This window comes from Syngnathus scovelli, chromosome 3 (genome assembly GCF_024217435.2).
Source record: "Syngnathus scovelli strain Florida chromosome 3, RoL_Ssco_1.2, whole genome shotgun sequence".
Classification (NCBI taxonomy): Eukaryota; Metazoa; Chordata; class Actinopteri; order Syngnathiformes; family Syngnathidae; genus Syngnathus; species Syngnathus scovelli.
The window spans coordinates 15,278,103-15,303,143 of NC_090849.1; the positions used below are offsets into that span (position 1 = coordinate 15,278,103).

At 42.7% G+C, this 25,041-nt stretch overlaps 3 protein-coding genes across 8 annotated transcripts in view; 2 read left to right on the plus strand and 1 right to left on the minus strand.

The window, feature by feature from the left end:
* Positions 1-15,302, plus strand: part of LOC125993581 (probable E3 ubiquitin-protein ligase HECTD4) — a 28,412-nt gene extending 13,110 nt beyond the window's left edge. For all 5 annotated transcript variants that reach the window (XM_049762245.1, XM_049762246.1, XM_049762249.1 and 2 more), the window contains 42 exons: positions 110-263; positions 347-627; positions 718-904; positions 1,024-1,105; positions 1,171-1,373; positions 1,493-1,628; positions 1,724-1,906; positions 1,994-2,158; positions 2,250-2,419; positions 2,553-2,668; positions 2,743-2,846; positions 3,090-3,251; positions 3,354-3,502; positions 3,634-3,713; positions 3,902-4,065; positions 4,145-4,382; positions 4,508-4,644; positions 4,719-4,845; positions 4,941-5,078; positions 5,177-5,313; positions 5,407-5,567; positions 5,642-5,823; positions 5,904-6,109; positions 6,186-6,316; positions 6,426-6,631; positions 6,710-6,889; positions 7,208-8,607; positions 8,696-8,903; positions 8,984-9,207; positions 9,359-9,504; positions 9,600-9,703; positions 10,012-10,135; positions 10,350-10,540; positions 10,626-10,772; positions 10,894-11,013; positions 11,099-11,254; positions 11,332-11,435; positions 11,590-11,811; positions 11,909-12,075; positions 12,174-12,369; positions 12,465-12,687; positions 13,461-15,302. In XM_049762245.1, the coding sequence (XP_049618202.1) occupies positions 110-263; positions 347-627; positions 718-904; positions 1,024-1,105; positions 1,171-1,373; positions 1,493-1,628; positions 1,724-1,906; positions 1,994-2,158; positions 2,250-2,419; positions 2,553-2,668; positions 2,743-2,846; positions 3,090-3,251; positions 3,354-3,502; positions 3,634-3,713; positions 3,902-4,065; positions 4,145-4,382; positions 4,508-4,644; positions 4,719-4,845; positions 4,941-5,078; positions 5,177-5,313; positions 5,407-5,567; positions 5,642-5,823; positions 5,904-6,109; positions 6,186-6,316; positions 6,426-6,631; positions 6,710-6,889; positions 7,208-8,607; positions 8,696-8,903; positions 8,984-9,207; positions 9,359-9,504; positions 9,600-9,703; positions 10,012-10,135; positions 10,350-10,540; positions 10,626-10,772; positions 10,894-11,013; positions 11,099-11,254; positions 11,332-11,435; positions 11,590-11,811; positions 11,909-12,075; positions 12,174-12,369; positions 12,465-12,687; positions 13,461-13,597 (8,048 nt within the window). In that variant the 3' untranslated portion in view covers positions 13,598-15,302. The remainder of the gene's footprint in view (positions 1-109; positions 264-346; positions 628-717; positions 905-1,023; positions 1,106-1,170; positions 1,374-1,492; positions 1,629-1,723; positions 1,907-1,993; positions 2,159-2,249; positions 2,420-2,552; positions 2,669-2,742; positions 2,847-3,089; positions 3,252-3,353; positions 3,503-3,633; positions 3,714-3,901; positions 4,066-4,144; positions 4,383-4,507; positions 4,645-4,718; positions 4,846-4,940; positions 5,079-5,176; positions 5,314-5,406; positions 5,568-5,641; positions 5,824-5,903; positions 6,110-6,185; positions 6,317-6,425; positions 6,632-6,709; positions 6,890-7,207; positions 8,608-8,695; positions 8,904-8,983; positions 9,208-9,358; positions 9,505-9,599; positions 9,704-10,011; positions 10,136-10,349; positions 10,541-10,625; positions 10,773-10,893; positions 11,014-11,098; positions 11,255-11,331; positions 11,436-11,589; positions 11,812-11,908; positions 12,076-12,173; positions 12,370-12,464; positions 12,688-13,460) is intronic.
* Positions 15,303-16,745: 1,443 nt separating this feature from the next.
* On the minus strand, positions 16,746-19,590 carry LOC125993873 (L-serine dehydratase/L-threonine deaminase-like). The gene is made up of 8 exons (XM_049762839.1): positions 19,484-19,590; positions 19,221-19,377; positions 19,086-19,125; positions 18,867-19,006; positions 18,703-18,794; positions 17,492-17,719; positions 17,287-17,411; positions 16,746-17,200 (listed from the first exon to the last, which is right to left on the minus strand). The coding sequence occupies exons 2-8, from the start codon at positions 19,371-19,373 to the stop codon at positions 17,007-17,009; spliced, it is 972 nt and encodes a 323-aa protein (XP_049618796.1). The 5' UTR covers positions 19,374-19,377; positions 19,484-19,590; the 3' UTR covers positions 16,746-17,006.
* A 2,672-nt stretch (positions 19,591-22,262) lies between these two features.
* The window catches only part of LOC125965873 (tetratricopeptide repeat protein 28), a 145,236-nt gene continuing 142,457 nt past the window's right edge, over positions 22,263-25,041 (plus strand). For both annotated transcript variants that reach the window (XM_049716745.2, XM_049716746.2), the window contains exon 1: positions 22,263-22,705. In XM_049716745.2, the coding sequence (XP_049572702.1) occupies positions 22,676-22,705 (30 nt within the window). In that variant the 5' untranslated portion in view covers positions 22,263-22,675. The remainder of the gene's footprint in view (positions 22,706-25,041) is intronic.

Sequence of the window (25,041 nt, forward strand, 5' to 3'; positions counted from 1 at the left end):
GTATTACAAAGAAGTATAACGTTTATGTAATGATGGCAATATCTTGTTCTTTTTGAATTGTTGTCTCAGAAGCAGAATATATATTTTTTTCTGTTTTACTATCTTATAGGTGGCTCGACAGATGGAGTACATTCCGGTTTGGCTCGACAGGTGTCCAGTTTGTTGACCAATCATCTGGCCAGAGCTACCGAGTGCTGTGGGAATCAAGCAGCTGGCAATGATGCCTTGCAAGATGTGCTCAGTCTTCTCAATGACCTTTCTAGGCAAGTTGTGTTTTGTAGTTATAGACTGATACTATGCCTGTGAGTGTATTTATACAACAAATGTGTTTTGCATTTCATTCCAGGAGTCACATAGGAAAAGCTATCCTGAGCCAACCAGCCTGTGTTTCAAAGCTCTTGTCTTTGCTGCTTGACCAGAGACCTTCCCCAAAACTGGTGCTCATCATCCTGCAGCTTTGTCGAGCAGCCTTACCTCTCATGAGCGTGGAGGACTGTGGCAACGTGGCCCTACCGTCATGGAGCTTTTCTATGAACACGCTCGATACAGAGCAACAAGATGCTAATGACCCTGCCTCGCGCATCGCTGCCTTGCTGCTCGCCAAGCTGGCAGATTATGTGGTACCAGGTTTGTCTCTCATCATTGACAAACAACATAACTTTGCTAAATAATACATGAGATTAGTATTTTTTACTGATGTCATCAACTTCTCACCAGGTTGCCAGACCTTGTTGTCACCCAGCTCTTCTGAGCCAGACACAAGTCTGTCTCGAGCCAGTTCCAAAGGAGCCCTGAAGACTGACGATATTGGAGAAGAAGGTGAAGCAGTTGATGGTAAACTATCTATCTTCATCCACAAGAGAGAGGATCAGTCATCGCATGAGGTTCTTCAACCACTTTTAAGGTAAAATCTCTCTTGAAAGTTATCCGAGTAAACTTAGTGAACATTTTCTGGTTTCACAGTCTTTAGCCTTTTCAAGATTTTCTGAATGTGTGTATTCTCTCTCCCTTTCTAAAATGTAGCAGTTCAGAGGGACGTCCCTTTCGCCTTGGCACCGGTGCAAATATGGAAAAGGTTGTCAAAATGGACAGAGATATGACCAAAGTAAGACGTACTCTATGATTTTTTTTTTTTTTCCTTTCCCGGTTCTAAACGCTTCCTTTTTTTAGAGCGGACACTGTGAGGTGATCACAGAGGAAGCCTCTGCGGCTCTGAGGAAGGCCACTAAATGGGCTCAGTCTGGTCTGATAGTGAGTGTTGGCCCGCCTGTGGAGACTGTGACTCAAGAGGCCGCCGGAGGCATAACGGCTGGCGACAAGAAGAAAACTGCCCAAACGTCTGCTTGCAGGGACAGGAACACTGACCTGGCCAGGTACCATGACCATGTCTGGAAGCATTAATATCTTGTGTATAACCTTAGTAACTAATATTTTTGGATAAAACGAATCAGGGTGATCTCAAGCGACTAACTGAAAATCATGTCTTTTACAGGTCAGACCCTGTTAGGCCATTCATCAGTGGGCATGTTGCCAACAGTATGGCTGCTGAGGTTATTGCTCTGTTGCATAGTCTACTTACTGCCCCTGAGTCAAACACTGCTCAAATCTGGACAAGCACTGCTGAAAAAGTAAACTTTACTCAAGTTTGCTACTTGGGATCTTAGTAAATCAGGACGTCCATATTAAATCTTTCTACTTTCTGTCTACTTTGTGTTTATCCTAGGTGCTTTCCAGGGCACTGATGTTCATCCCTCAACTGGGGAAATATGCTGAAAGTATTTTGGAGAATGGAAGCAGCAGTGGTAGGAAGCTGGCGAAGCTTCAGGCCATTGGCAGGCAGGCGGTTGCCGCACTCTGTGCTCTGGGGGGTTTCAAAGAAACCATTAAAATTGGGTCAGAGGTCCAGGTAAAGAATACACACTACTAACTGTATTTTTAATGGTATCATTCAGAAATTTCTTTCAACAACTTAGCATATGTCTCACATCTACAGGTGATAGGTAAAGGAGTGCTGGGTAGCGTGGGTATTGTGATGTCGATCAATGAGCAGGAGGGCATTGCAACTGTCAAATTCCCCTCTTGTGACTACAGGAGAACTTGTAAAGCCTCAGATGTGCTGACAGTACCAATATCACGCCTCTGTACACCCAGATCTGAGGTAAGACTTCCTCCCTGTAGCATCATTAAGTTTCTCGTTTAATGGAAAACAATATTCTGATTCTCTTCTGATCCTTCTTCACACTCCTCAGGCATTGCCCTTGTACAAGCTATCAATCACGGAGAAGGTAGTGCAAGCAGTGCAATCCATGCTTCTGCCACAGGAGGGCAGCCTGTCTATTCACACCTCTCTACCAGCTTCTGGAGATGGATCCAGCCCAGTGATGGCTGCAGTTCGCTTGCTTGCAGAAATCAGAACCAGGTCGGTCATAAACCTGTCTTTCCGTGCCATTTTTCCCCCACGCTCCTTTTGTATTTTATTGCTCCAAACAGTAGTCTATTTCTGGTGGCTTTAGAGGGCTAATCATGAATACATGTACTGTTTCAATTTTCAGGGCATGCCTGGTAATGGCACAGCTTTTGGAGGATAGCTCCTTTTGTGAAGAATTCATCCAGCAGTGTCCTGCAGCTGTGGAAGTTCTTAACCTGGTTGCTCAAGAATGTAGTCCTGGTAAGAAAACAGTAAATGCCCTACAACTTACAGACAACGTTTCTCAATATTTTGTCTCCATTTCGTGTTTAAAGGAGAGCGTCTTGGTATCGTTGAGGCTCAGTGTGAAAGAGTGCGAATGCTATACAGAGACTGTGCTCGTCCACCTCCGCCACCACTACAGACAGACAGACGCCAGGTGGAGTTACCATGTCTATGAATTTGCAAATAAGAATCACACACTTGAGCATGTTGGTAAATTTAAAGAAACAACTCGCAACTGTGGGATATTTTATCTATTAAATTACTGACGCCTCTTATTTTTTAAGAGAATACTATGCATTTTTCCTTTGTCAATGCAATGTTCAGTTATAAAAACAACCTTGGAATAAGTTTAGATAATAATGTTTGCATTATTTTCCCTTTATTGTGCCCTCTCCAGCCTAAGGAAATAACCTGGTGTCCATCTCGAGTGTTCCCTCCAGTCCGAGCCTGCATGTTCTCATCCCGTCTTACCTCAGTCACTTTCTTGGCTGACCCCAGTGCTGGAGGAGGGCTCCCCCGGGGCACCTTCATTTACGCCACCTCTTCTGTGCCAATTCAGGTTGATCATTTGTTAGGTCATCTGTGGGATTTTTTTTTTTTTACCTGCGATTGGACAATATTTTTTTTTATTTCCTTTTTTGTTTTTTTTACACCCTCACAGGCACCTTCTTTTTACTGGGAGATAGAAGTTATCTCCTATGGAGATTCTGAGGAGGACAGTGGCCCCATTGTGTCCTTTGGTTTTGCCACTGAGGCTGAAAAGAGAGACGGAGCATGGACCAACCCTGTTGGCACATGTCTGTTTCACAAGTAGGTTGATCTTTTCTACACACTGGAGACTTTTATCTTGTTTTATAATGTTGTTCTCTCTCCCGTAAAAGTACTCTGATATCCATTTGTATCTTCCAACTCTAACCTGTTTGTCCATTTCTCTGTGGCAGTAATGGAAGGGCGGTGCATTATAATGGCTCCAGTCTGCTGCAGTGGAAAAGTGTCAGGCTTGATGTGTCGCTACTTCCTGGTGAGAGGGTTTGTTATATTTTGCTTGAATCTTTTTTTTTTTCCACAACATTTCTCTTAGCAAAATGTTCTCATAATCATAAGACTTTTCTCAATGGCTGGAGTTACAAAGTTATGATTACCATTTAAAATTATGTATGATTATTGTACAGTAATTTAAGTGGTAATGTTGCATTTACATTAACACAGGTGATGTGGCTGGAATTGGCTGGGAGCGTTCAGAAGGTACACCTCCACCCCCCGGCCAAGCCCCGAAAGGACGGGTCTACTTTACCTATTGTGGCCAAAGGCTCAGTCCAATCCTTGAGGAAGTGGCAGGTGGAATGTGGCCCTTGGTTCACATTCAAAAGAAGGTATGCTAATTAAAGTAAAAAGTGTTTCAACAACAAAATATATCTTCCGTGATTTAAAAAAATAAACATTGTTTTATAGAATTCAAAGATTCGGGCCAACTTTGGAAACCGTCCCTTTGCCTACGCTGAAGGCCAAGCACACAGAAATGCTGCTGACTTGTGCATTGACCTTGCAGAAGAAATAAGTGCAAATTTTGAAGCGCTCCCCTTTGCCATGGCCTCAGATAGTGATAATGATGCAGGCGCCAGCGTCGCATCTGACTCGGGCTCCCATGGACCACCCTGTCGGATTGCAGCAGTGGCAGTCCCTCAGCAACGTATATACACATATTTTTGTATTACTACATTTAAATGCGTATGCATGTCTGTTTGTTTTTATAGAACTCATTCAATGACATTTGACTGCCAATATTAATATAACTTTTACTCTTCTGTCTCTTAGAATACAACAGTGACCTGTCTAGCCATTACAAGGTGGAGTTGAGCTATGAGAACCTCGTCACTTCTGGGCCTGATCCACACCCTCCGCCCATTGCAGATGATGAGAGTGACGATGAGGATGATGATGATGTCCCAAGGGTGAGTGAGCACCTAATCATCCAGTGACAGTGTCACTGCTTGTCCTTCTTTATTTGATTTATTTTAAAACCTAGGCGGACCACTACGCCTTGCTGGTAAAGGCCTGGGAAACCAAAGTGTTCCCTACTATTCGAAGGAGATTCCGTAATGAAGCTGAGAGGAAATCTGGTCTGGACCAAATTAAAGGAGCCCTGCAGTTAGGTAAGAAGAATACATATGTCACGTCAAACACGTGTTGAATTAGCTCAGGACAGATTTGGCAGTGTTGAGCTTATGGTGTGTTTAAATAACAACAGGCATGGTAGACATTGCAAGGCAGACGGTGGAGTTCTTGTATGAGGAAAATGGCGGCATTCCTCGAGACTTATACCTCCCCACCATAGAAGATATCAAAGATGAGGCCAACAAATTCACTATTGACAAAGTTCGCAAAGGTAGCATTACCTACACATTATTACTACTCGTACCTGGTATTAAGCTCTCAAAGTCTTTATTACTATTATTTTAATTCAGCTTTTTTTTTTTAATTCAGGCTTGACTGTGGTCATCCGCTGTACAGACAGCAACAATACTAACAGCAGTACAGGTGGGACAGCACTGCCCAAGTTTGCCATCCGGGGCATGTTGAAGACTTTTGGCTTGCATGGAGTCGTGTTGGATGTTGACTCTGTAAGTGCAATTCTAAATGTTTCAATGCTTTCTGCCAAACACCGGGTCAAATTTTGCTTGAATCTGTGCCACGCCCCCTTCCCTCTCTTCTAGCTGAATGAGCTCGTGCAGGTGGAAACCTACCTTCGCAGTGAGGGTGTGCTGGTACGGTACTGGTACCCTATTGAAATTCTGGAACGCCCACCTGCTGGATCTCGACGTACGGCGGCCAATGGTTTAGTCTCACTAGACAGTAGCAACATTCAGATTCACAGGTGTGTTTTTACTTCACTCGCACATAAATGTCTGCTACCTTTTATTGAGTTTACTTTTCCCCCATTCTTCGCAGGGAGCTACTTCGCTGTGAGAGTGCACTGGCTCGCTTGTACTGCAGAATGGCCCTACTAAACATCTATGCCCCAAAAAATCCCCACACCTTTACTCGTCTCTTCCACATTCCTGCGATCCGAGACATCACCTTGGAACATCTACAACTTTTGTCCAATCAACTGCTGGCTCCACCCCTCCCGGGTGAGTGGTAAAATATAGTAGAAATAAGTACACCCTTGTCTATGAGCTCCTCTTCCTTATCATAGCTTATCTTCTTACAGATGGCACTATCAGTTCTGGTTCTATCCTCCTGGCCCAGTCAGTGCTTCATAACCTCCAAGACCAAAGCTGCTCTCCTACAGATTTATTTTACCAGGGCAATGCTCAACCCATCCGGGAGTGGCTGACCGTGGCCATCACTCGTGCCTTGCATCAGGGAGAGGAGAGCTTACTTGAGCTAACCAAACAGATCTGCTGTTTCCTCCAGGTTTGCTCTCCCCGTCAATGGTTCAATTTTAATTCAATTTGGGCTAATGTTAAAAGAGAACTCGTGTTGTTTACAGCATGCACCAGAGCAGTTTACATCAGAGGAGTTCCCTGTAACTGAGTCGAAATTGAGCATGGACGTCAGCTTTCCAGGAGCTGCATTTGTGATCGTATCTTGCAAAGAGAGCCAACTTGGCTGCCGCAAAGAGTGAGATAACAGCCAATGTATTTTTTTTTCCCCGCAAATCACTTAAAACCTTTTTTTCTATTATCCTCTGTTAAAAATGTGAAACCTTCCCTTCCCCCCCCCCCATTAGCTCAAGCCTGTACAAAGCTCCTTGGGCACGGGTAATGCTGTATGGTCTGGGTCACAAAGTGCGTCGAAATGGCCAGCTTAATCTGATGGAAGCTATGTGCTATCCTTTGGATGCCTCACCTGCCAACACAGGCCTTACTCCCCCACCCACCACCAACCAATACCCCTCTGTTATCATACCCACTGATAAAGTGCACATCAAGTTGGGTATGTATTCACTAAATTATGTACATATGTTATTCATGTTAAATTATTCATTGGTTCTGATTTTGTTCTTGATTCTAGGTGTGTCGCCCCCTCCTGGTGTTGTGTTGGTCCTACATTCCTTGCCTCTGGAGTTTCCTCTGGCCATGGCATTCGCTGAGCAGCTGTTGACATGGAAGTTGGGAGAGAGTAGTGAGAGGTCAGAAGATGAGCTGGACACAGTGCCGTCATCTGTACTGCTACAAGTGGTAGAACTGCTCGGTAGGTGTTGTATTTGAAACGCAGATCCATGCTCAAATTTTGTGAACCACTTGTCCCAATAGTTCTGGAAACTAGTTTGTTTGTGTGTGCTAAACCATACTCCTGATAGTCACAAATATAATATGAAAGCTTAACCCCTTTTAGTGGAGACATTCATACATTTGTTTACCAGGGATGTAAAGATTTTAAAATATCAACCGCTAAATTGAGCCATATAATTACAGGGCCTGCATCATTATTGCATAGAGGCTTGCATTGTCGTGTATACGTAAACCAGCTCTGAATGCTTTCTGTGTTGGCTTGTGTTTTTCGAATTAGGTGGTTTACTTTGGACCACAGATCTGGCTCCCTCCATCAAAGAACTCATCTTTCACTTGCTGGCTGAACTCTTGCGAAAGATTCACCACTTGGAGCAGCGTAAAAGCCCCTCTGGCTTGTCCAGCTCTATCGCTCTGCTGCTTAACCCATGCCTCGCCGTACTCATGGCCCTGCAGACGGAACTGCGTAAGCTCTACGATCGTGAAACTCAGGGCTGGACTGCGGGAGGAGCCGGGGCTGGCGGCTCTTCATCTGGAGGGGTTGCTTTGGCACTAGCGGCAGAGCAGAGCCGGTTCTCCACATACTTTCATGCTCTGATGGAGGTCTGTCTCGCTGTGGCAGAGGTGACTCTGCCTCTCAATGTTGGAGCTTCCACAGTCGGAACCCTGACCTCCACCAGTGCCCCGAACCTAAGTGATTCCTCATCATCGTCATCCTCATCCCCTGGCCAGACACCACAGAGTCCCAGCCTGCTGTCCAAACGTAAGAAGGTGAAAATGAAGCGTGAGCGAGCAGCAGCTGCAGTGGCTGCCGTGGTCTCCGGTAAAAGGGGAAGTGGAGGTGCCCGTTTGTCAGAGAGTGACAGCGCCCTGCTGAACATGGCAGGTAGTAAACCTGAAGACATGCTGTGGTTCCACCGCTGCCTGACTCTTCTGATGATTCTTCGACATCTAGCAAATAAGGATCCCCAGGGCTTGAGTGTGACAAGTGATGCAGTGACAGATGCTTGTCAGGCATTGGTGGGTCCCACTGTGCACAGCCGCCTGTTGGTGCTTTCTGGTATTCCGACACACCTGGAAGAGTCAGTGGTTCGCAATGCCATCCGCCGGGCTTGCAATGCGCATGGAGGGCTTTTCAAAGATGAAGTGTTCATACCTTTGCAGGAAGAGGACCCCAAGAAAACCAAAACGGGGGCTAGGGTCACAAGCCCTCAGGGTGGCAAAGTGAGCAGTGAGTCTGAGCGCCCCTTCCCCCACAGCGGAGGCCCTGAGAGTCCTGACAGCTCCAGCAGCGTCACTCCAGCTTTAAGCGTGAGCGCATCAGCTTCGACCAGCCAGACTTCCATCTGCAGCTCCTCTCAGGGAGTCTCTCGCACCGCCAGTGAACTTTCTGTTGATCAGGAACAATTAGCTGTCCTGGCCGTCAACTCTGCCGCAGCAGCGTCTGCTGGAAACCACCCCCAGCAGGGTTCCCATGAACCACAGACCGTTTCTAGTCAGGAGAGCTTAGATACTTCTCTTTGTAGCACAGGAAGCCTAGGGAGTCTTGGCAGCTTAGGGGAGCCTGTGGATGGTGCAGAAACACCATCGGTGTCAGATGGAGGCTCTATGCACACAGTCACCTCACAGGAGAGCAATGCAGTCCTGCCGAGGCCGATCAAAGGTTACGCTGTCATTGAGGTGAATTAAATGTCTTTGTGTTATGACCGTAATGCCGTCTTGGTGTTTGACCTGTGTTAAATTCTCCTTTATCTGTTTTTGATCTCAGGTGCGTTCTCGGGCCAAAGTGGAAAAAATACGTGCCAGTCTCTTTAACAGCAGTGACCTAATAGGTTTGTCCAGTCTGGAAGGTGAAGAGGAGCTAATGGAGTTGACCAATGAGGAGATCCTCACAGCCTCAAGTGTTAACCAAAGTCTGTTTGACACTCAGGGCAGCTCTGCTCTCGAAGACTATTTCCTTGACAAGTCCATTCGAGGTTTGTATTTGATCCAAAAATACTTATGCTCTACCAGTGTAATTTGTCATTGTGTAATTTATAAACATATATTTGCCAAGGTGACAAGCTTGTTCCTGGAGCACGGGACGTTCTTATGGATATTTTTAAGAGTTGTGTGCACTCGGAACAAATGCTCAGCCTCACACCTGCCAAGCCAGTGAAAGTGTCTGATATTTACCTCAGCAAAGAGCAAATCAACTCTCAGACCCCTGGCAACCTACTGCACACCTTCTTTACCAATGTCCGGCCTCCTAAGAAAGTACTTGAAGACCAACTCACTCAGGTAAAATACAGTATGTAGACAATCTTAAATATGCTTAGCCATTGAAATCTGAAGTATAGCCACATTTCTACCGCAAACGTTAATATTACTCCAAGTAAGTCTGTGCATCTGATCACCTTTGTAAAAAAAAAAAACATTTGTTTTCCCCCAGATTCTAAGAAAGTATGGCATTCCCAAACCCAATAAAAACAAGTACAGCAAGGCAGGCAAAGAACAGCATCAAGGCAAGGTAGTAAGTACCAAGAGGCCAATCACCAAACCTCCCACTAAGGAAAAGTCTGTTCTCAACAGTATGAGGTAAGATATTGCACGAAGCATTTGCTTCATTAGTGCTTATTGCTACATTCATACATCTGTTCATGAATTTAAAATGGAATTTATTGTTCTGCTAGGACTGCGCTGAGTGAGAAAAAGACGGTCCTTAAACCCAAATCTCCAGAGAAATCCAGACCGGATGAGAAAGATGTGGAAAAGTCTCCCGCTAAAAAACTTGAAGGTTCTTCAGTAGTAGAAACACATTACAACACCAGTGATAAGTCATAACTTCACATATACCCATCATGCAACATTCTGTAGACTTTCTGTAACTTGTCAGTTCTTTATATTAGGTGTTAAACACATTTTTGCTTGTGACTAGAGAAATATGATCTCAAAACCTTGCACACCCAGAATGAATCTTATTTGAGTGTTTGACTTTGAAATGCTGCTTCTGAAAATGTATTCAATGATAATTTTGTGACCTTGTGTTTCAGTTGCTTTTTAGAAAATACTATGCTGCCTCTGACACGCATTTCTCTTCTATAGTCTCAGAAGAGAAGTTCCTGACACTGGAGGGCTTCCATAGGTTTGCAGTTGACCGAGCCAAGCAGGACATCCGCAGCGTCTGGAGGGCAATTTTGGCATGTGGCTATGACCTCCACTTTGAAAGGTGAGCCTGAGAATGTCAGACCACTCTTATCACCGCCGTGTCTGATGTAATGGCCATCCTGTCACATGCTGGCTTCTCAGAACATACTATATGTAGTCTATAAATACACACAGTATTTATTCACGCAGTCTCTTGGAGGGTAACTTAAGCTAGTATCCTGCTTTACTTTATAAACATGCATTTATATACCTACAACTATCTTTATTTTCATCAGGTGCACCTGTATAGACACACGGCACGCCCAGAAGACTTGTAGGAAGTGGACCTTAGAAATGGATGTTGCATTGGTCCAGTACATCAATAGGCTTTGTCGTCACCTTGCTATTACACCAGCCAGACTGCATCCCCATGAGGTCTACCTGGAGCCCAGCGATAGTGTCGACCCACGTGTGGCCTGCCTGCTTAGTTAGTAACACACTTCAACCTCTGTATCTTTACTCTCCAACTGATAATAAGTAGTTCAAACATTTTTTGTGTGTGTGTTTTGAAGATGTGTCTGTAGAGAGCTTGCGCTTGCGTTTCGCTCTACTGCAGTCGCTCAACAACACCCTGGAGAGTTTCTTCTTGCCTCTGGTGGAGCTAAGACAAACGTTCACTTATCAGAACAGCATTGCATCCTTGTTATGTGAGGCGAAAGGTGAGTACTTGTAGCAGATCACAAAGATGGGAGCATTTCGTGTTTCATCCATAGCTATGTACCCTTTTCTCACAAAAAGTCTCCTTTTCGCCACTTTTTAAAAAAAAAAATATGCTCACAGGACTGATTTACTATGACACAAAAGTCACAGTAATGAACAGAGTACTGAATGCCACAGTACAGCGAACAGCAGACCATGCAGCTCCAGAGATTACATTGGACCCTCTTGAGATTGTGGGAGGTAGAGACTAGTTTCAACGAGTTATGCAACTTCATATTGTAATTTTATACCGTATCTTTACTGCAATCCTCTCGATGTCCTGCAGGCGAGATTAGATCAGCAGAAAACACGTACTTCTGCCAGGCTGCACGCCAGCTAGCTTGCATGCCATCGTCACAGCTTTGTGTGAAACTAGCCAGCGGCGGGGACCCAACCTACGCTTTCAACATCCGTTTCACCGGGGAGGAAGTTCACGGCACAAGTAGGATCATCTACTTTTTACCTACAGCGTGATGCTGGGTATAGCAGATTACAGCACCTATGTTTGTGTCTGATTAGGTGGTTCCTTCAGACACTTCCTTTGGCAGGTATGCAAGGAGTTACAAAGTTCAGCTCTTTCTCTGCTGCTGCCTTGTCCGAGTTCTGCAGTCAACCGTAACAAGGTAATAACTCCCACTGCCTGACTGCTGGAATATTTCTTTTGCTGTTGTAAACAAACAAACATACAAACAATCATTGTTAGATTAGCTTCAACTTTGTCATTACACGTCACAAGCACAATGCAACAAAATGCAATTATTTTCTTTTTTTGCCAAGGGGAAGTACATTTTGACGCCATGTCCAATCAGCTATGCGGAGGAGCAGTTGTTACACTTCTTTGGGCAGCTGCTGGGCATCGCCATCCGTGCAGATATGCCCCTTCCTTTGGACCTACTCAGCTCCTTTTGGAAAGGTCTAGTGGGCGAGGCCCTCGACCCAGAGCAGGACCTACAGGAAGCAGATATGCTCACGTACAACTATGTCAAGAAGTTTGAAAATGTAAGAACAAGTACCTGTCCTCTTAATTTCTACCAGTTTCCTCTTGTCAAGTTAACTTGGCCGCAATTTCAATATCTGAACTGTTTGTGCTGTGCAGGTTAACGATGAGACAGAGCTGGAGGCACTTTGTGCTGAGATTTCCTCCCAACACCATTCAGGCGAGAGCCCCGACTCTCCCAGCAGGCCTTGCTGTACTTTTACTTACATCACAATGACTGGGGAGGAGCTGGAACTTTGTCAAGGAGGGCGGAACCTCACTGTCAGGTAATTGTTGAGGGATGCCTTTTTTGTGTGTTTAATGAACAGTTCAACTCACCATACTGTAATTAGTGTCTATATCCTGAATGTTCTTGTGCTTATAGCTGGGAGAATAAAGATGTGTACGCAAGGGCAGTACAGAGCCTTCGTTTGAGGGAGCTGCAGAATGTTGAGTGTATGACAGCAGTGCGTGCAGGGTTGGCCTCCATCATTCCCCTGCAACTACTCACCATGCTCAGCCCACTGGAGATGGAACTGCGAACTTGTGGCTTGCCCTACATTAACCTCGAGTTCCTCAAGGTTTACCAATCTTACATGCTAGATTAGCCTGCTTATCTTCATGGGTCAGTTGCAGTTTGTATTTATTATGACATCTTACCTTTTTTTTTTGATAGGCTCACACCATGTATCAAGTGGGTCTGATGGAGACGGATCAGCACATAGAGTTTTTCTGGAACGCTCTGGAGATGTTCACTCAGGAGGAGCTTTGCAAGTTCATCAAGTTTGCCTGCAACCAGGAACGCATCCCCTTCACTTGTCCATGCAAGGATGGAGGACCCGACACCGCCCACGTCCCTCCGTACCCCATGAAGATTGCGCCTCCTGATGGAGCAGCAGGTAATGGTGACTGTCGTTGCTGTGTGTTATGCTTTGGAGTGCGGCGGTAGCTTCCCGTATTTTAACCTTTGACTTTCATATGCTCGTTGCTGAAACTTGAGCAGACACAGAAAACTTGCACAAATGTTTTCAAATATTAGCACATTAGTCAATTAATTGATGGATTAATTGAGCAATTTACACTACCGTTCAAAAGTTTGGGGTCACTTAGAAATGTCCTTTTTTTTAAAATAAAATTGCTATTTTTTCAATGATGATAACATTAAACTAATCAGGAATACACGATATACATTATTAATGTGGTAAATGACTATTCTAGCTGCAATCGTCTGCTTTTTAATGCAATAGGTGTATAAAAGCCCAATTCCAGCAACCATCCTGCCAGTGTTCTAATGGTCCATTGTGTTTGCTAATTGCGTTGGAAGGCTAATGGATGATTAGAAAACCCTTGAGCAACTATGTTAGTTTTCATAGAAAACACAAAATTGTTTGCGTGACTCCAAACTATCATTCTATTTGTGGCCAAGGTCTTCACACCAAAAGGCGTTAGCAAAATCGCCATTCAATTGAGGTGGCAAAAATTCGATGTACATTTTCATAAAGGCTTATGAAGGAGTATTTCCTCCTCATGACAGCAAAACACGTTAAAACAGTTTTTGATGCGTGTTCACAAAACAAGTTGAACAACATTCTGTAATTGGGTAATTGCAACTTCAGATTATTCAAATTGTACAGTCAGTGATTGTGTCGTATCATCTTTTACTACATGGCAGGTCAGCCAGACGGCCGTTACATCCGCGTGGAGACCTGTATGTTCATGGTCAAACTGCCTCAGTACACCTCTTTAGACGTGATGCTGGAAAAACTACGCTACGCCATCCACTACCGTGAGGACCCGCTCAGTGGCTAAGACTTGAACCCCCCCTCCACCTCTTTCATGAAACTCGAAGCTACCTGACTCACCCGCACCCTACAGCCTGCCTTCTCCTGATTCTCCTCTGATCTGATCGGCTCTATTAAAGTCAGGTTTATTTGATTTTAGTAGCTTTGCATGTTAATCCCTGACTTTTTCCTTGATGTTGTCTCTATGATTAGTTTGTTTCACAGTTTTTGAGGATATCAGGGACGATCGTCACAAAACTCCTACACGTCTGATGAGTATCTATTTTAGTTGCACTGAGGAGTGAAACAACGATTACACTGGTTATTGATCACTCTCTTTATCTTTTTGATGAATATACAACCTTACACTAATTTATGTCTGTGCAGTAATACAGTTTGGGAGTGTAGCGCCGAAATGTGAAAAACCTTCCATCCGAACTGCAAACGCGTTCCCGAGCTGCCTCCTCCTGCGTTACATCAGTGGGGGGGAGGATGTGAAACAGGCCTTCACACTGAGATGAAAGCCTTTTTTGGTCACGAGTGAAGCTGTGAACATAGATATTGCAGTTGGTGTGAGGTATGAAAGACGAATAGTGTTGTACGGGCTATTATGTAGTTACTGATTACAAAAAATAATGGACAAATGTATATGCCTATAAAACCTGAACTGATCTTTCTCTGACTCTGAAGAGATAGTATTCCCCATCATTAGAATAGAATAATTAATTTCTCTTTAATCTGTGAGTAGCTTTGGCATCATGGTGGTCCTCTTGATGCTACTATTGAGGGAGGCCCACAAGCTGCTTTGGTGACGTGCAGTACGAGTTGTGTTGTGAGACAGGAGGAAGATCATATTATTATGAGCAGCCCCTCCTATTTGTGTGCTTTCGCTACTGAATGTGAAACAAGCCCACTGCCACTCCCCAACAAACACAATCTACACTCATACATGTGGTGGTTGGGGGGAGGGGGCAGCAAGTTCTCTTCAGTTCTGCCTTGTAATTGTTATCTGTAATGGAAGAACAAGTTTTTTTTTAATTTATTTAAATATCCATAACCAAATGTTTAGCTGTATAAAATAGGGAAACAAATGTAAATAGATTTGATTTGAGCCCAGTTTTTATTCAGTGCTGTTTCACTTTTTGTTTTGGTTTGCACTACTCTTCCAAGAAAAGATTATTTCCAAAAAAAGAACAAACTATGCGATGTCTGTTGGATATCCAGTTTGTTGTGGTCTGATTTTTTTTTTTTTTTTTTTTTTTTTTTTTAATCACTTGTCATATTCTGATGGATTCATTTTCTACAGCTCATTGTGCAACATGTTTTCTTGTGTGAGTAAAACCATTTGACCTGATCAAAGCAAGTAACACATCAAAATTGATATGTGACACATTGCATTGTTGACATGCCTGAGACATAAGTTTTGATTCTGTTCTTTTGAAAGTTTAATATGCCGCTGCTATTGGGGACGCTCTTGCTTCTACTTCCTGTCACGGGGGAATTAGATGAGTGACATAAAGAACTTATTCATATGAGGAGGGGTTGCGATAAAATGTGCTGTACATTTACTTGATATTTATTACAATTATTTATGGTTGCATTAACTTAACTTTTACTGTCTTACCTCTGCACATTGGAAACTTAACATCTAAAATGTATTATACATACAGATGTAAAGAACCAGACGGCATTTGAGATTTCTGTGTCACAATAAAGACGTCTTCATGTAGAAACAGTGACTCTGTTGACCTTAAAACATCACTGCAGCCAGAGGCTCAGTAAGTCCCTTGTGTTGTCCATAACAAGACGGGTTGTTCTTTAGAGCATGATGGAGGACGATGCGTGTGTGGGAAATATGTTTTGTCCCCTATATGCCATGCTTTTTATATAATGCCCCTTGCTTACATCACCAAGCCTTGTAAACCAGACACCTTTGCAATGGAGCCTGCTGGAGCAGACCAGTTCAAGCTGGATCTCAGCCATGTGCCCAGCACTTCTGTATGTTCAACTCCATTAATATCAGTTGTCTGACAAATATATCTGCATGGTCAGCTTCTCTTTCCACTCCACAGCCGAACCGTTGCCTGCGAGCATTTGTGGTGCGTGAAGAAATGCAAAGCGTTAGAGTCTTGTGAGTCTTCAACATATTTAAAAAGGAGCTAATGGGTGACTGTCACATTTTGTTCACACACAATAAGCCTCAGCCCCTGACCAATAGCAAGTCAGGAAATGAACCACATCCTCAAATCCAACACTAGGTCCTTGAGTGTAAAATTGTGTCGTGTCATGAAACGCCATTGACCCCCAAATACCTTGTCCTGCACGCCATGCATGTATTATGACACCGAGGTATGCATTGGCTGAGGAGTGAGGTCTTGCCATGTAACATTTGTTGTCACGTAGACTATGTGGTAGGGCATGTATGTTTCCGCTTGTGGTAAGTATAACATACACATACTTAATTCTGCATTTCTTATTTGTAATTTTTTTAAATAAAAAAATCAATTGTATTTATTAAAATCAATAGTAATATTTGTTAAATATTTTTTCAACAAAGCTACTGTATCTGAACTATACATACCAAATATTAGTAGTATTTGAGTTGTTTGACCTTGTGATTCCATAATGTTTGCACAACACATTTTCAAATTGAAGAAATTATTTTCATAAACTACTTTTTTACGAGTTTGACAATTTTTTTTTTTAATTCCCTCACACAGGTCGATGACAGCAGCAACAATGACTTTCCGTGCATCCCAAGTTTTAATTGATATTAACTAAAATTAAATTTTTCAAGTTTTTTTGACATGTAAACGCAATGTTTTTTTTTTTTATACACACTACTATCCAACATTAATAGCAAAATGCATTTATATTATAATTTCAGTTGTAAGGAAAGAGTAATGGTTGTGAAATTTTGCTCCATGGTGGAAAAATATTAAAATGGAAAACTGAAAACTAGTGGTGCAACCATTAATAAAGGAATGTACTATTTATATTATAATAAATGTGGGTTCAACCAATATATAGAAATAATTTGTCATTTTAAATATTTGTTTTATGAACAATGGCAACTCTAATATATACTCCATCCTATCAGCATAGCCATGGCATAAAACATCCTTTGAACGATATTTTCAAATTCCTCAAGTCATCAAGAAATGGAGGTAGCAATATTCAGAAATATAATTTATTCAATCATTACAGTTGGAGTACAAAAACAAGCACACACCTACTGGTTTTTTTTCTACAATGGTTACAATTTAAAAACAACATCCTTTCTGCAAAACAACTTTACATATGTCAGTCCCTGTGCTCAGTATTTCACTGTCTGGAATGATTTGGTCTATGGAGCATATGAAAACTGGAAGAGAATTTTGGAGCAGCTGATAGATAGCCAGGAAGGAAAAAAAAACACCAGAAGAAGCAAGGCCGTGCTAGAGAATACCAAGTTGTTTTTTCAACCTCTGTAGCTGCTCCATGCTGATGTTGTTGCCTCCGCACACAACAATGACCACGGGGCCCAACTGCCTCTCCAGCTTGCCCTCATCCTGCAGCCTTTTGATGACATCACTGTACACAGCGGCGAGCGCAGCACCACAGGCGGGCTCCACCAGAATCTTCTCATCATCTGCGCATGAGGGAAAACCCATTCGAGGTCACTCTCACGTCTGTTTTTATTTTACGACCAATTGAGTGTATGTAGTTGGTACTCGCCTACAAAGCGCTCCACAGCCTTTACGGCCTCCTGGTCTGTGATTATTTCTGAGAACACTTTATGCTCCTGCACCAGTTTAAGCGTCTGTGCAGAGATCCTCGTAAGGCCTAGTGTGGTGGCAACACTGGAAACACAAAGTTGGTTTTAGTTGCAAACATCCACACCCAACTGTATTTTGTTGAAATGGCATCAATTGTAGCGTACCTGGTGATGGCAGGTAAAGTGACAAGCTCCCCTGCCTTCACAGCTGCATTGAGGCTGTGAGCTCCTATGGTCTCCATGGCAACGATGGGCACGTCTGCCCAGCCGGCACGCCGCAGGCCCTCCACTACCCCATTCAACAGCCCGCCGCCTCCCACTGACAGCACGATGGTGCCTGGCTTCTCCTTCAATCCTTGTTCCAGTTCTTGCACGAGAGATGTGTGGCCCTCCCTGCAACACAGCCCGACATTGACGTCACTTCTCCCCAGTGAAGGAAGATCAGCATGACGTGCAGCATTCATCGGAGAACATGGTCCTTTGGTAATTTACTTTGGTAATTTATTAGTGATTATACTTAGTGTGAAATCTGTGCCTGTTTAGCTGCCCATGAAGATGCCATGCTTGTAGCAAACAAATATGTAATATTTTTGGGAACAATTAAGTGAGACCGGATAATTTGCTTTGGATATACTGGATTAGGCCAAAACACCCAATGTAATACGACCTAAATTAACAGCAGCGGTAATAAGATAAATAATTATGTAAACTGAGAGCCACATCTGGGGTATTGATTATTGACAAGGGCTACCTACCAGTTTGATAGACTCTCCTGAAATAACAGATTTGCTCACATTACCTTCAGGAAAGTGCTTTATAAATTGGATTGATGTAATTATTAATATTAAATATACTCATTTATGATAAGACATGATCATGTGATTCATCACGACATTTAGGATTGGATCCATTTCAAATGAAATACTTAATTTCCAAGAAATGATCACTTCTAGAGTATTCCTCGAAAATTACGTCCCATCACTGGTGAGTTATTTATAACAAGCTCTTATGTGGTCCTTGGGGCTACGTGGTGATGTAAAATTATCAATCTTTACTTGCATTTTTGAAGAGAAAAAAATTCTAGAAGTTGAATATTATATTGAGTCATTTCTGACTTTTTATAGAAGCCCAGTGAATTGACTAAAAGATAAATTCAGTTTGAAATTCCCTATCCCTATTTTACTGTTCATGAAATAAAATGGTGCAGACTCACCAAAACTTAAAGAAGCTTTTGAAATATTTCTGAAATATACGTATATGTTTTTTTATATCCAGTCATATGCATGATGCAATGCTTCCCCATGTGTCTTAGAACTTTTTCCTTTTGGTGTACTTTAAGTTATGGATTATTCAGTTTATTTCTCACACAGACTCACCAGATGAGGGGGTCATCAAAGGGAGAGATGAAGATCCAGCCTGGGTTGTTAGCCACAAGTTGCTCTCCATACTCGATGCTTTCATTAAGAGCCTGAAGAAGACACAAGTGTGATTCTTCTTCATGGTTCTCATTTCACATCAGGTCAAGAAAGGATTTTTGAACCTTGCCATGGATGACCACTGTAGCCCCCTCGTCTCGAAGACGATCCACTGTTGGGTTTGGTGTGACACTGGGCACCACGATGGTTGCAGGTACTCCCAACTTGCGGGCTGAATAGGCTGCAGCCATGCCTGCGTTTCCTCCTATTGGAATAATTGGGACGTGAAACATTGAAACAAAGTTCCAAAGGAAGATGAACAGTCACAGTGGAGCAGCACTCACCTGAACAGCAGACAAACCTTTCACATCCTCGGTCAGCCCACTGCAAAATGAATACATCAGTAAGTATTTTCGTCTTAATTTGAGTTTGTCCATCAATCACTAAGAGAAAAACCCCAAACTATCAGCATGACTTACAGTTTTGCATAGGTGTCCGATGCCCCTGATCTTAAAGGAGCCTGTAGGCTGGGACGAGTCCAATTTAATGTAAACTGGGGTTCGTGCCACTTTTGTCAAAGCGAGGCTTTCCCTAACCGGGGTGACCACATGAAGTGGCTGTTGGGTCTTCATGTCTCTGGGGAGCACATCAGTCTGTCTTATATTACACATTTCAGTGTTTACAATGTATGATGATGCATGACTCCTGGAAGAAAACAAAAAAACAAAGTTCTTCAACTTACCACAAACAGATTGATGTTAACAGTTGATATTGATGGTCTTGTCTGGTGCTGTATGGGCGTCGGCCATAGCCCATATATACCTGCCTGTGCTGTGGGCTCGGCAAAGGAGACCCACTTGTGGACCAATCAGCTTGGCATTCTTCTAGCAGCCACACCCCTGAGTACCCTCTATACAGCCAGGCAAACTGACAATAAATTTCCTCTGATTTCCTCCAGATTTCTAAACAAACACACAGGATGACTGAGTGTCTTCTGGAAGTTCTTTTAAACCCATTAAGACGAGTAATGGATTATTTCCTCCTATTTAAAAGTTTGTTTAAAACCCACATTCATCAACACAGCGTTCTTTGCTAGCAGTCTATTACTCAAAAATGAAACCTACAAAATGAAACATTCTTGCATCTTGGTAGTTATGACTTTGTGAAATGCAATTTTTTTCATCCCAAATTTAAATGCATTTTCTTGTTTTCTTTTTACCCGAACCAGAAATGTATCCAGAGCTTATTCTCAAACATATAGAATAAAACAACAGCTATAACTCGATTTTCCATAATCATGAACAAAGCGTCTGCTGATATTAAAGTATGCAATTTGGAGAGCAAACCAAAACAACTCTTCCACGATATATTTGCGTTATGTCATTAATAGGCCACAAAGCAAAGTGTATTGGCAATATTGTTACATAAACATTGGCCTGCACAGCACCCTTTGCGATGACAGTTTTACACTCTGCCCGCCTGTTGAGGGTCTCCCCTCTAAAGGAGTTGCGCACAGTCACCGCGCACCGTCATTACCAAAAGAGTCGACACTATTTTAGCTCTCATTCTTGACTACCAAAAGGAGCACGGGAGTGTCAAAGAGCAGCCCCAAACCTGAACGATCCGGTGGGCTTGTGGCTCTCCACTGCCACCGCATCTATTTAAAGACCACCAGGATTACTAACGTGACCAAGCATCTCGGCCACTGTGCTTTATAGCCTTTTAGATGTATTATATATTGTTCACATAGGCCCACTGTAGTTATTTGACCCCTTGTTGAACTTATAAATTTGCTCACTCAAAAAGAAATTACCAGCCTCCAATTTTGTGTAGTTTATGGTAATAGACGGAATATCAATCGAGCAACTTTTCCAATTGCTCTAGTGACTTGAGAGTTTACTGTAAAAGAGACAACACTGGAAATCTTCATTTTGCAATTGTGTTTAATGTTACAAGATAGCAGCCCAGTGGAACCCTCAAAGGCACTTGCTAAAGATCTGCAGGCAATTAGGACATCAGTCATCAGGAAAATATGTGGTAACACTTAGCCATGTTTGATTGAATTCTTTCAGTGACTGCAAGCTCCGCCCAAGACTAATTTCACTCCAATATCTGCCTAGTAATATCAGGAAAAATGGGGCATGGGTGCATGTTCCATTATGAAAATGACTAAAACATATTGAGGGACGGCCTTGTCAGTCTCCATGCTTCATCCTAACAGAAAACCTGGAGAGAGCTAAACTTTCTTAGCTGCCTCTTGAAAATTCAGATGAGTGGGCCAAAATCATTCATGAGCTGTGTGCATACCAGGTGACTGAGTCCATGAGGTTGCCAACAAGGCTTTCTCAACAAAGTAATTTGGTTACATACTTAGGAAGGGGACAAGCATGCTCCAGCGCCCTGCCCATTCAAAAAAAAAAAAAAAAACACTCTTGCGTAATCAAAACATCCACATCCTCATGAGACCCCATGGTCAGTTTTGCAGCGCCTCCAGCTGGTTAACTGCTGCTACAGCATATAGAAGAGCTCATTTATGCCCAATTTGTTAACCACTGACTACGAAATCACTTGAACTTAAAAATCAAATAATGCGGAAACATTTTTTTTCTAATGCAGAACAGGATTTCACTATGTTATGAAAAACTCTTCTTTTAGCGCTGTCTGTTTTTGATTGCTGCGTCCTTCAGAGACTTCATTTAAAGGCGGCCCTAATTAGGCGCATTTAAATGCAGCCCACAATCATGGCCTTCTTTTCCCCAACGAATAGGAGTATAGAAAAATGCTGATTTCATCGAGGGCCAGTTGGCTGGATTTCATCCCGTACGATGCTTTGCCAGCCCGATTGTTGCAACTGTGAATGCTGACTAAAGCAGCAGGGTGAATTCAGACAATATGTCCTGATAAGCGTACCAAGGCGGCTTGGTGGCGCACTGCTTAGCACGTCCGCCTCACAGATAGGAGGGTGCGGGTTCGATTCCACCTCGATACACTGTGTGAAGTTTGCATGTTCTCCCTGTGGCTGTGTGGTTTTTCTCCGGACCCCGCGATCCATGTGAGGACAAATTGTACAGAAAATAAGTGGATGGATGCCCAGGTTCTCTCCCCCGTCACCCCCCCCCCCTCTCTCTCTCTTGCTGCACATCACTGGCACTGCATCAGGCAAACGGTTCTCACACTAAATATTTTCTGAAATCCCCCAGCTTTATCAGTACAGGAAAATACACATTTTAGAGTGGCATTTATTTCATGCAGCCGAGGGCACACTTGGACAATAATTATGCTGTCTAATCACAATCTCCACACGGTATTTTATTAAAATGTCGTTCAGGCAGAGAAAGTGACAGTCAGAAGGTTGCTTCTGTTTTTTTTTTCCAAACATCTTTTTAATATGTTGCACTGAACACGCGGCAATTGTGCAAAGTGGTGGGGGAAAAAAACCTCCAAACAAACAATAAGCAAAATAAATAAATATAAGTCAGGTGCTGAAGTAAGGTAATGATTGCCACTTGTTCCTGCAGCACGCATGCAGTCACATCTCCCTCGATCGGTTTATAAAATGAATTTAAAAATCTGTCGCTTTAAACCCGGCGTCAAAAGCTTTTCAAAACACCTACTAAAGCGGTGGAAATAAGCTCTTAATGTCGTGACCGACGCTGCCACCTCACAGCGTTCAGAAGTCGTCCTCTATGGCAACAGCAGGAAAAGAAAAAAAGGAAAACATTTGACAACATGGCGCACTTTCCCTGAGAAAACTTTTTTGCTGCAAGCCACTCAAACATCTATTTTGGTGGACTTTCCCTGCATTGTGCCGACTCTCAACTGCGAATTGGACTTCATTGCTTTTCAGGACTCCTTATTGCACGAAAAGGCGATTTTTGAAATAAAAGCCGAGAAGGAGTTTGATATGGGATGAGAGCACAGAAACGAAGCCAGGATGGAGAAACAAGCGACTTTGAAAGAAAAGGTAAGATAGATGAAACCAACTCGAATTGACACACACAAAGAGGCTATGGGTTCGCATCATTCTCCGTGCAATACTTTTATCTCGCGCCAGCACCGGAAATGACCATTGTGCACAAACCCACGTCAAATCCTATTTATTGATTTTCCAGTCGCGCATACTGCAATGATCGTGCACGGCGTGTGCGTGCGTGCATGTGTTTGTGTGTGTGGTCCCGCTATCAACTGCAAGTTTAGACGCCACGAGGAACAGAACAAATTTGATCTAAACAACAGATGTTTTGCTTGAAAACAAAAGTGTAGCAGTAGTTTCGAGTTTGTGCTATTTAAACCTTGCCATATTGTAATCCAACACGCTTGTGGATTGTGGAGGAAAAACACCGACTAATATGATTGCGCCCCTCGAGCATTCTTATTAAGAAATCTGTGCAAGAACACACCGCAAACTTTTACAATCTCATCAACACTTTGATGATTTGCGTCCTTTTCCTAATCAGTAAACAATGGAGGTGCCTATTTTTTTAGGAGCAAGCCTTTAAATGTCAAATGTATTGTATGCTGCCGTGTTTGTTATTGTTTATATCACTTGTAGATAAGATGTCACTCCTGCTGTAGGATTCTAAAATGAAACTCGAACCAACACTTTATATTTATTTTTAATATCCAGTTGGAGCTTTCATTGTGTTTTCAGGTGTGGTTTTATCATATATCAATTGGTAAGGAAAACTCTTCATGGGAAAGCTTTTTTTGGAATCATCAAGAAAACAACGTCCAAAAATCATAGGAAAAGTACCACTATATTATCGCTTTACATTTCCTCACCACCCAAAGCCTGTGTGCCTGCTTGTGTTCTTCCATTCTCTCGGCCTCTGGAAGTAATTACCAAGCCTGCCCATATCCCAGAATTCAGTTTGAGGAGGAGGTGTGGTGAGAAGGAGGTGGAAGCGAGGCCGGCCCTAAAACATGCAACTGGAGATGACTTTTAAGTCAGTAATTCATAGTGAGCCATCCTTGCTAAATGGATAAATGGCTACATTTTAGACCCATGTCACATTTGTTGACCAGCTGGGTTACTATGGCGACATAAGAAGAGAAGAACGATCTTATATTTTTTTGTCTGACTGTCTGAGGTGGAAGCCAACTGCCTAATACATCGGATAAATACTGGACAGAAATACAATTGTTGATGTTTCATCAGTAGAATTTGTTTAACTTAATTGTAATGTTACATGGAAATCCCTTTTCTTAAATACTCTACAAAAACATTTACACTGTTTTTAATTGGAGACCAAGAAAAATCCTACATGATTAAATTTCTATGGGATTGCCAATAGACCTCTTGTGCTGTGTCTCACTGAACTCATTTGTCACTTTGTCATATTCGTTTGAACCGAGTTAATGTTGCAATCGTTTAACCTTCATACATTCACATTAGGCCCAGCCATTTGGCTCATGTCTGTTGTTTTTATAGCTTTTTTTGCAAACTGACATTGAGTATGAAGTGAAAGAGCAGCCAGTAAATCGTTGTTAGCAGTTGCATTCACAAGCTAATGAGACCCAATATAAAAGCTTTATTAAAAATGCCGCTTTTCCAAAGATGCCCATTTTTCACGGCAAACAGTTATCAATTTAACAATATGCTTGTGAATGTGGATGCACGGTAGTTTGTAGTGGTGAGGATGTGCACTGCATTATAATGATATGTGTTTTTGTTTTTGGTCATCCTATGCAGACAAAACGTCAAATTAGGTTACTCTGCGTTTCTTCCTTGCTACAAAATACAACCACAATAAAAGCTCCAACATCCTTCCACGTTCCCCAAAACACGCATGTTAGGTTAACTGAAGACTCTAAAGCTATCTACAAAGATGTGAATACGAGTGTGAATGGTTTGTTTGTATGTGCCCTGCAATTGGTTGGCTGGGGTCGGCTTCAAAGTCACCTTTGACCCTTAATGAGGATAAGCGTTACAGAAAATGGATGGCTGGAGGGAGACATGATGGAATCATTCCCCTCTGCGCTAGAATGAAAATGTTACGGTCCCATCATATGTGGTCTGCTATCATGCAGACAAATTACAAATCAAAACCAATTTTTCTTAATCCATCATTCTTTTTCGCAGTTCAACCTTAGTGTATGATGCTAATGTTATGTTGCCATACTTCATCATTGCGTGAGATATGATTTTCTGAGGTTTTGGGCTTGCCTTTGTTTTTCTACATTTAAAGTACTCAGTGCTTTAAGACATCCATCTACCCATCAATTTTCTCTACCGCTGAGAACTATGAGGCGGATGTGCTAATCACTGCGCTGCCACACAGGCATAGAGAATCTGTCAAT

Excerpts from the sequence above, each read along its gene's own strand:
- LOC125993873 (XM_049762839.1), bottom strand. The coding sequence starts at position 19,373 with ATGAAGACCCAACAGCCACTTCATGTGGTCACCCCGGTTAGGGAAAGC. Across the intron at positions 17,412-17,491 it reads ACTTTACCTGCCATCACCAG|TGTTGCCACCACACTAGGCC; the intron begins GTACGCTACAAT and ends TTGTGTTTCCAG. Across the intron at positions 17,201-17,286 it reads GGCTGTGGAGCGCTTTGTAG|ATGATGAGAAGATTCTGGTG; the intron begins GCGAGTACCAAC and ends CCTCATGCGCAG.